At 59.0% G+C, this 9,900-nt stretch overlaps 1 protein-coding gene across 1 annotated transcript; it reads left to right on the forward strand.

Annotated features, from left to right (window-relative positions):
• Positions 1–2,470: 2,470 nt before the first annotated feature.
• Positions 2,471–5,383, forward strand: Foxj1 (forkhead box J1). The gene is made up of 2 exons (XM_076871190.2): positions 2,471–2,968; positions 4,616–5,383. Exons 1-2 carry the CDS (start codon positions 2,471–2,473, stop codon positions 5,381–5,383), a joined length of 1,266 nt encoding a protein of 421 aa, XP_076727305.2.
• Positions 5,384–9,900: the final 4,517 nt, after the last annotated feature.

Here is a 9,900-nt window from a genome sequence, read left to right on the forward strand (position 1 = left end):
CAACTAAAGGAGTAGGCCTCAGTTGGCCTGATCAGGGACAGGTAGCTGCCACCCTCCTCCCCTAATCATCATCCGGAGTCACCTTATCAGCATTTGCCCAGAGAGTGGAATAGGGCCTGGCTTCTCCCTGAAGGCACACACTGATTTAGGTCTGCGTTCTCCCATGCTCTGCGGTGCTTTGGTGATCCTGGTTTCCTCACAGAGCTTTTCTGCCGTCTACTCAATTCCATCCCACCAGTTTATACCCCCACTGGGGCAACTCCTGGGCACAGACCCAAACACTAAGCTGTCTCACCACCTGTAGGCATTCCAGTTGTTCACTTTGCTTTAGGGCCTGCACACCTGGTGTGTGCGTGTGTATGTGTGTGTGTGCGCGTGCGTGCGTGTGTGATGCTGTTGGTGCCATCTGTGTACCCCCCTCACTCTGGAGTACACTTGTGGGCACACTTCAGTGGGGACATCAAGAATGCAATATTTATGGATTGCTGCATGATTTCAAACATGAATAAAACTGTTTACAAGGGGAGGAGAGCTGTTGTCTACCAAGTAGTCTCATTTGCCAGTGGTGGGTCTGAGTTCCTCAGGTACTCTTTAATATTTATTGGAGAGGATCTGGAAGTAGAAAGGGGCAGGGGAGGCGTGCTGCTGGGTGGGAGCCCACTGTCTAGCTTTCTGCGTGGCCTTCTGGGCACCAAGCCTTCAGCCCCCATCTCTGTACTCCTAGGTAGAGCTGCTTTAAACCGGAGAACTCCCAACACTGCAGCTCCTCAATAATTAAAGAGTAGGAAAGCTGGTGACAGGAGAGTAGTCAGGGGGAGGGAAGAGGGAGTGCTAATCCCCAGTGTCTCCTAGTTTTGGTTCCTATCACTTAAATGGTGAAAATAACTGGGCAAATGACCCCACTAGGAGAATTTGGCAAGTTGGTGACTTTTACCCACTGGCTTTCTGCTGCTATCAGGGAGGGAGGGCACCTTTGCAGGTGCTTCTGGAATGTGGGGGCTTTCGGGAGCCTTGCTGAGGATCTGAGACGAGGAAGCTGCTTACCGGGAGACAATGGATTACCCTACCGCCTTGGTGTCTGCGAGCGGTGTGGCGGTTTTGAGAATATGAGCGGCAGGTGGCATCAGAGAGTCAGACCTGCTGCGGGCACCAGAGAGGACACTCAGGGTCGAGAGCGAGGGAAAGCCGCAGAAACCTGAGAAAGTGCCACTCGCGGCCCAGAGGGGAGGAAAGAAAACCCCAAGGATACGGTTCCCGAGCCTGAGCCTGCTCCCTGCCTTGGCCCCTGGAACCACGGGCTCGGCCCCAGGGCCATCAACGCCTCGTAGCAGCCCAGACTCGACGGGTACGGGGACGAAGGCGGTTCCCGGGGCCTCGGGCAGCAGCCGCGCGTCATTCTGTTCCCAGCGCGGGGCCCTCGGGCGGGAATGCGCCGATCTCGGACGCGGTGGCGGGTAGGGGGCTGGGTGGCGCGGGAGAGGGCGGCAAAGGAGCGAGTTCCGAGAGAGTTGCCGCCAGAGAGAGTAGCAAGGGCCCGCGGTCTCCTTGGTGACGTGTTGGCCAATGGGAGTGGCGGAAGCTGTTTATAGGGGCGGAGCGTCGCCATGGCAGCAGGAGAAGCCTTTGGAGCGGCTACTTAATGCCGGTCCCGGGGCCGCTGGCGCTCAGAGAAGCGCCGTCGGGCGGGGGGGCGACAAGAAGCTCTGTTGGGGCCCTCGAGCTGGGGCAGAGAGCCGCGGGGGGTGGGAGGAACTTCTTCCAGAACCTTCCTCTGGCCCGGGCTGCGCTCTGAGCCAGGTAAGGGATAGGAAAGCTGTGGGCCGCGGAAGGGCGGGCATCGGTACCAGTCGGGTCCCCCATCAGTACCCGGAGGGAGTGGGCTCAGAGACTGACACCTGACGAGTATCGGAGAACTCGCTTTCCGCCCCCGCCCCCCTTAACTTTGTCCCCTTCCCGTGACCCCTCATCCTAATATCTCTTTTCAAGGACCAGCCCTGTCCCCACCCTGTCTTACTGCCCTCCAAGACTTTTCGACCCCGTTTCCATTTGTTTAGAGGGGAGGGGTCCTGATTTCCCGCTCTTCTGGAGAAAGGGATACCCTACCATCTTCGCTCTTCTCTCGGCTGCCCTACCCTCTTTCCTCGCGTGGCCAGTAAAACCTCGAGGAGAAACAGGGAGAGCCAGGCAGAGCCGTGGGGGTCGGAGCCAGGGCACTACGGGAGCTTCCCGGCCGCCTCCCCCTTGCACACACCCTCTCCCCTCCGCCACGGGGGAAGAGTGCTCAGCTCCCGCTGTGGTCCCGCAGGCACCGCGTTCGTTTTGGGAGGAGAGACTCCCGGGTCGCGGGATGGAAGTTCACGTTCAGGAAGCTGTGTAACCGGAGCCGCGGGAGCCAGAGAGCAGAGAGCGCGGCAAGTCACTCAGCTCAGCCGGTGGATGTTGACCGCCCCCTCGGAGAGTCCCAGCAGATATGGCGGAGAGCTGGCTACGCCTCTCGGGAGCAGGGCCGGTGGAGGAGGCCGGGCCGGAGGGCTGCCTGGAGGAGCCCGACGCCCTGGATGACAGCCTGACCAGCCTGCAGTGGCTGCAGGAATTCTCCATTCTCAACGCCAAGGCTCCCTCTCTCCCCCCTGGGGGTACGGACCCCCATGGCTACCACCAGATGCCAGGCTCAACGGCGCCGGGGTCCCCAATGGCGGCTGACCCCGCCTGCCTGGGGCAGCCGCACACGCCAGGCAAGCCCACGTCGTCGTGCACGTCGCGGAGCGCGCCCCCGGGGCTGCAGGCCCCGCCCCCCGACGACGTGGATTATGCCACCAACCCGCACGTGAAGCCTCCCTACTCCTATGCCACGCTCATCTGTATGGCCATGCAGGCCAGCAAGGCCACCAAGATCACCCTGTCGGCCATCTACAAGTGGATCACGGACAACTTCTGCTATTTCCGCCACGCTGATCCCACCTGGCAGGTAGGGGAGGCGCGGGCAGCATCTGCCCGCTCCCCAGTCCCTCCTCCCCACACCTCACTGGACTCATCCCAGATCTGCAAGGTCAAGTAGGCACCGTGCAGCCAGGGCCTCCATGGGAGGGCGGCCTCTGAGGTCCTCGAAGGAGCCCAGTTCTTGGAACTCACCGCCTTTGACTTCCAGAGAGGGAACAGGGACAATATCCTGAGGGCAGATGGCTTTAGAATGAAGACCACTGAGGTTAAAGGGGGAGGAATTTTTTCATCCTGCAGGCTCAGCCCAAAAACCAGGGCACAGTCTCCTGGGGAGGGTGATGGGCTGAGGGCACATTCTTGTCCCAAGTCCTAGAATTCCTAGACACTGTCCTGCCCAAGGATGGTTTGTCAGAGCTAGACTCAGAAATGGAAAGGAGGTGGCCTCCTAGTCAGACTCTGCATCCTGCCTTTTTGCAGTTGGTTTGGGGAGGATACTAGTGGGAAGGGTTGGGGGTGTAAAGATCAGCTGCCTCAGCAGAGGGGGTCTGGGCCTTCCTAAAGCTGCTGCCCAGCCCCCACTTTAACCCCTCCCCAGTTTCCTGCCTCTACTCCCCCTCTTCTCGCCAGCCTCCCTGGGGAGACAATTACCTGAGCCAGGTGGTTTCCACAGGGGCTCTGCCTGCTGCACTGGCTTGTGTTCTAAGTCTCCAGAACCTGACACAGCAGCCAAGAGGCCCAGGCCACCATGTAAACATCCCAACCTTGGGGGGCACTATCCACCCATCTGCCTGCTGTAAGGGTCTAGGCCCCCATACTCCAGCATGGGGAGGACAAAACTAGGCAGCCAAGAACGGACAAGGCAGGAGAACCATGGGTTTCAGGCTGAGTAGACATCGCTCCGAGAGTCTTCAACAGTCAGGATCCAGGGCTAGTTGGAGACAGAAACCTAAGGATGCCCACCCTTCCCTGGGGCACCCAAAAGGGCCAGGCCACAGAAACACAGTCCCCAGCCACTCATGCCCTCACAGAAGATCTACCCTAGGCCTGTGCAGCTCAAGCCCCCAGCTCAAACCCTATGCTCCTGGTGGATAATAATCAACTGAGCTTGGGATGGGAAGAGACGGCTGTGGGGGGTGAAGGACCAGGCCAGCAGCCTACTCAACAAACAAGGAAAGTCACCAGATCTGCCCCCTCCAACACACACACACACACAACACACACACACACACATAGCATCCTTGTACACCCAGCCCCCTCCCTTGATCCACTCACTCACTTCACTGGGAGGACTGGCCAGGCCAGGCAGGGGGATATGGCAGTCCAGGCCCTGGGGGAGCCAGGGGCTTTGGCCAGGGGCCGCAAGCACCAGGGTAAGGGAGGGAGGGCAGGCGACGGGGGTGGCACTGAGAGCCACCCTGCGGCTCAGAGCTCGGATGACTGAGCAGGCAGATATCCCAGCAACAGAGAACAAAAGCCCCCGACAGCACTCCAGGCTCCCAGTGCCCTGTGGCTGGTGTCCCAGAGCTGCAACCGCCTGGTCAGAGCAGTAGGTCTGTCCTCCCTTCCCCCATCACAGAGAAGATGGGGGGAGTGTGCAGGAGCACTGGGCGCCACTCCATCACCACTGTCCCCATTGACCCAGTGGTTCCTTCCCTTGTTCTCTCCCTGTGCCCAGAATTCCATCCGCCACAACCTGTCGCTGAACAAGTGCTTCATCAAAGTGCCTCGGGAGAAGGATGAGCCAGGCAAGGGGGGCTTCTGGCGCATCGACCCCCAGTACGCTGAGCGCTTGCTGAGCGGGGCCTTCAAGAAGCGGCGGCTGCCCTCAGTCCACATCCACCCGGCCTTTGCCCGCCAAACTGCGCAGGAGCCCAGCACCGCCCCCTGGGCTGGCCCGCTGACCGTGAACACCGAGGCCCAGCAGCTGCTGCGGGAGTTTGAGGAGGCCACGGGGGAGGTGGGCTGGGGAGCGGGCGAGGGCAGGCTTGGGCATAAACGCAAGCAGCCGCTGCCCAAGCGGGTGGCCAAGGTCCTGAGGCCCCCAAGCACCCTGCTGCTGACCCAGGAGGAGCAGGGAGAGCTGGAACCTCTCAAAGGCAACTTTGACTGGGAGGCCATCTTCGAGGCTGGCACTCTGGGTGGGGAGCTGAGCACCCTGGAGGCCCTGGAGCTAAGCCCACCACTGAGCCCCACCTTGCACGGGGATGTAGACCTCACCGTCCATGGCCACCACATTGACTGCCCTACTACCTGGGGTCCTCCAGCGGAGCAGGCTACCGACAGCCTGGACTTCGATGAGACCTTCCTGGCCACATCCTTTCTGCAGCACCCCTGGGACGAGAGCGGCAGTGGCTGCCTGCCCCCAGAGCCCCTCTTCGAGGCAGGGGATGCCACCCTGTCCGCTGACCTGCAGGACTGGGCCAGCGTGGGTGCCTTCTTGTAAGAGGCGAGGCCCCACCCCACCTCCGGACAGTGCCCAGGTCAAGGCCCAGAACTGCCCCCAAACCCGGCCGTGAACACCCCATCGCCCAGGCAGGGGCTGGGCCACGTTTCCCTAGGCTGGCTGCATGAGGCCATCTGCCCCCAGCCCAGGATGTCCTCAGATTCAAGCCCAGGAGGCTGAGAACTGGGGGCCCAGGACCAGAATTGCCGCCTCCACTCATCAGCCCCCCTATACACAGTGTTTCATTGATCCGCGACTCCCCACCCCAGGAACTGGGCCTGGAGGGGCCTGGCAAGGCTGGGGAGGAACAGAATAGGGCCCTCCCCAGAGCTCTTCCACTTCACCCCTCTCCCGACTCCCTCCTGCTTCCCCAGGTCTCTATCCAGAGAAAGTTCCCAGGTACAACAAATGCTAATTAGGTGACAGCAAATTAACCCCCTGGGGACCTCTCTCCACAGAGCCTCCCTGGGGCCAGAGCAGCAGGGGTTGGGGTGGAGTGTGGCAGGTGATGGACTGGGGGAGGGGGCCGAGAGGAGGCAGGAATGCGGTAGGGGCACAAGGTAGGGCAAGGAGATGCTCTCTAAGGCCTCTGGGTCTTCACCTGACCCCATGCTTAGGGGTAGGACGGAGGATGTCAATCCCTAATCTTTGGGCCTGACTTGAGGCTAAGAGCAGCAGGAAGCTGAGGTTTGGGGAGTTAGGGCCCAGCAGCCAAGCTGCAGGGGGGACAGACAGACTAATGTAGTGCGTAGCTGTAGCTAAGACTTAACTGGGAGGGACTGAGCTTGCTGGGACCACTGGGACCAGGAAGGGGGCAGCCCCATGCCCCTGCCCTCACTTGGGGTTGGGGTCTTGCTCCACCCTGATCCCCAGGGCTACATCCAGCATCCACCCTCCGCATGGGGCAATTTAACCTTTTTCATGGAAAGTTATTTACAATAAAAATTTTTTAAACTAAATTTTTAAAAAATCTGAACAAGGATGTCTACACAGCTTTCTTTGGGAAAGATGAGGGCCAGGTGGTTTTGTGGGGAGGGGCTGCCCGAGGGGGAGTGACTGGAAGAAAGATGGGGATCAGCGAGAGCCTGCAGAGGGACCCCCCATCCAACTCCCCACGACCTCAGTGCCCCTTGGGAGGAAAGGACCAAGAAGCAGCTCTCAGGAGTCCCCTGCAGCCTGGGCCTCAGCGCCTCCATCTGCGCAATGGGGAGAACTGTGCCCAGAGCCCCAGGGGAGCAGGAGACAAAGGGAGGAGGTTTGCCTCCCCACCGGGCCCCAGGGACTCACGCTACACCCCACCACAAGGGCCTGCCTGGGCTCGCCTGCCTGCCTGTCAAGAGTCAGCAGCCATGGTCTGGGCCTTCGTCCAGCACCTCCCTTGCTAGGTCCTCTCCTCAAGGGATGGGGTGTGAGGTCTGAGGGCCCCAGTTTCCCACTCTGGCATGACCTGACCCAGTGCCAGTCTGGGGAGGAAGAAGGCCACTAAGGAATGGGCATAGCCCTCAGTCACACCATCAGGTCCACTCTCTGAGGGACCAGGTTACTAGAGTCCTGATGGGGAAACTGAGGCACAGTACCTGTCTCTAGGTGACAGCCAGCACCATTGGATCCCTTCACCCTAGTTTTGTCTGTTACCCACCTCCCTACCCAATCCCCACCCAACCCCACATACATGCCTCTCTGGTGTGCAGCCATCCCTGGCCCCCACCCCCATGAGCAGATGTCAGGCGTGCGCGCGAGCGCGCACGCGCACACACACACACACACACACACACACACACACACACACAGCAAAAAATGGGCACTGTCCTGAGCAATCCTGCCCAGCCTCCATGGACTGCTTTCTCCCCGGTCCCTTTCTTGCTCTGTCCTGAGTTGGGCTGTAGGCCAGCCTGGCACTCCTCAGTCTAACTTGCTGCTTTCACTTGCTAATTATTCCAAATATTTCAGAAGGGCACACACACTGCAGGACAGGCAGGGTTGGGGCCTTACTGAGCCCAGAAGTCAGTCCCTGTCCCCTTTACACAGAGAGGGCGGCCCCAGCAGGGCCTCCAGTCCAACAGCTCCTTCTCTCTCCCCACCACCCAACACACCCCTACCTTTCCAGGGATCACAGCATTAAGGGAACAAGGAGAAGGGGAGTCCAGCCTCTTCACTAACACCCAGAATCAGCCTCCAGCCCTGGCCAAGGTGGGTGCACCATGGATTGATAGCGGGCAAGTCACTGCCTGCCCTAGCCCAAGCTGGGAGGAAGGGGAGGCAATGTCAGGGTCACCAGAACCTGGTTGTGCACAGGGCCATAGAGGCAGCATGAGGCGTGCCCTTGGCTGCACTTGCCCAAGCTGCATGTAGACCAACCAGAGTAAAATCTCTGGAATAGGGCCCCAGCATCTGCATTTTTAAAGTCCCCAGACACTTCCAATGTGCAGCCAAACCTTCGAGGGGGCTCTGGAGGGGGCTTGCAGGCAGCGTCAGTGGTAGGGAAAGCACCCATCTTTACAAGCCTCTTCATTCCCACCTGCCCCTTAGCAGGGGGGCTTTAAAAAAAATGTTCATTTACCTCCTATTTATTTATAGATTCTGTGTAATCTCAACCAAATTATATTTTGTACCATTCAACAGCAAGTTGCAAACATGACACCCTCTTCTCACTTCAGTGTGCATTTCCATAAAACAGGGACATGTCAGGCTGGGGTTGTGGCTCAGTGGTAGAGTGCTCACCTAGCACGTGTGAAGCACTGAGTTCGATCCTCAGCACCACATAAAAATAAATAAAAGTAAAGGTATTGTGTCCATCTACAACTAAAAAAAAAAAAAAAAAAATAGAAAAAAAAAAAGGGACATGTCTACATAGCTATCAAAATCAGAATTGATGGTTTCATCCAAGGCACAGAGTCCATCCAAATTCTGCAGGCTGCCCCCCAAAAGCTCCTCTCTGCACCAGCATTATGTTCTAAATCACATGATACCTTTGCTGTTCTACCTCATTTAAGCTGTGTGGCTTTAAGCTTATGACTCAAGTTCTCTGAGCCAGTTTCATTCCAGGATGCAAACCCCTTTTGCAGTGACCAGTGCCTGATGCATTCATTCTCTTTCCCAAGGGAATGAGCCACTCTCCTGTCCCCAAAGTCCTGCCTTTTCCCTCTACCCCCTCTCCTATCTGCCCCCCCAGCCCAGCCAGAAAAACTGGTTCCAGAAAGGGAGAAGAAAGAACAGCAACTGGAACTTTGGAGGCTTCCTCCTCCCTTCCCAGGACACTTCCAGTTCCATAGGACAGGCCACCCATGGGGTATGGAAGTCCCCTGGGGATCCCCCTGGTCCCATACTTTATCCTGTTTTCCTGGAACAAACTGGCCAGGCCCCCTGCAGAGCTGAGCTAGACCTGGAGAAGGAATTGTTCCCACCCCCAACCCCTGGCACAGACAACCCATACCTGGGGCCCAAACCACTAAGGACAAGGGGGAGCTGGAGGGCAGGCAGAAAAGGAGGGGGTGCTAGGAGTCACTGCTGCTCCGTCTGGGCTCAGGCCCAAAGGTAAACAGGTGTATTTGGACTCCAGCAGGGGGCAGCGGGCTGGCCCCCAGGGCAGGTCTGGGCCTGTCAGGGTGGGGAGTAGGGTGTTGTTAACAATGGGGTGGGCCAGCGGCCCAGGTCCTGCTGACACATTCTTGTATGTGGAGGAGGAAGCAAACACAGGTGACAAGGGAAGGGAGGACCTAGGCAGAGGAGGGGGCTTTATGAGGCCACCCATGCAGGGCCCAGGGCCAGGCTGACCAGTGTGAGCTGCGGGGCAGGGAGTGAAGCGCACGGGAGCCCACAGGTTGCCTTCCTCCCCGTTGTGTCCACGCCTCTCTGTTGTGTCCAAGTGGTGTGGGTCACAGCCACCCCAAAGGGTGGGCATGTTGGGGCCTGAACTTTCCCTGTGTGGGACCAGCTGGAAGGACACTGTCCCTCAGAAGCCAGGCAAGGAAAGGTGGGGATGTACAGTAAGCAAAGGGGGATGTCAGGCCCCAGGTCTCTCTGCTGGCCCCTTCAGCTCCCCTGCAGCCCTCAACTGCTGGCCCCGGGCTCCACCATAATACCCTCTTTTGAGGGTAGGACTAGAGGCCCAGCCCTCTTCCCCCTAGAAGGAAGCAGCTTAGCTGAGCTCTCAGGAAGCAAGAATACCAGGAATTGGACAGGGTTGTGGCCTGCACACCCCCATCAGCTCACCTCCTCCACCACGGCCCACCCCCACCTGGCCTTTTGAAGCTGAGCCTGGGTGGCCCTCTGCTGTTTGCCCAGGGGATTAAGCTGAAGCTGGGAAGTGGCCAACTGTTCTCAGTCAGTGGCCCTATTCCCACAGGCCGTCCTGCCCCCCCCCCTCCCTCACTCAGGCACCAAACCCTGTCCCCTCCAACTTGCCCCAAGTAAACTGTGCCTGAGTTGGGCAGTGGTGAGCAGGGAGGGTGGAGCAGACGCAGCCCCTGTAGGTCCACAGACCCCTGTGGGCAGACAACCTGGCTGTCCTGCTCCTT

This window comes from Callospermophilus lateralis, chromosome 11 (genome assembly GCF_048772815.1).
Source record: "Callospermophilus lateralis isolate mCalLat2 chromosome 11, mCalLat2.hap1, whole genome shotgun sequence".
In the NCBI taxonomy this organism is placed as follows: Eukaryota; Metazoa; Chordata; class Mammalia; order Rodentia; family Sciuridae; genus Callospermophilus; species Callospermophilus lateralis.

Coding starts and splice junctions, on each gene's coding strand:
- Foxj1 (XM_076871190.2), top strand. CDS start 2,471: ATGGCGGAGAGCTGGCTACGCCTCTCGGGAGCAGGGCCGGTGGAGGAG. Junction 2,969..4,615: donor ACGCTGATCCCACCTGGCAG/GTAGGGGAGGCG, acceptor CCCTGTGCCCAG/AATTCCATCCGCCACAACCT.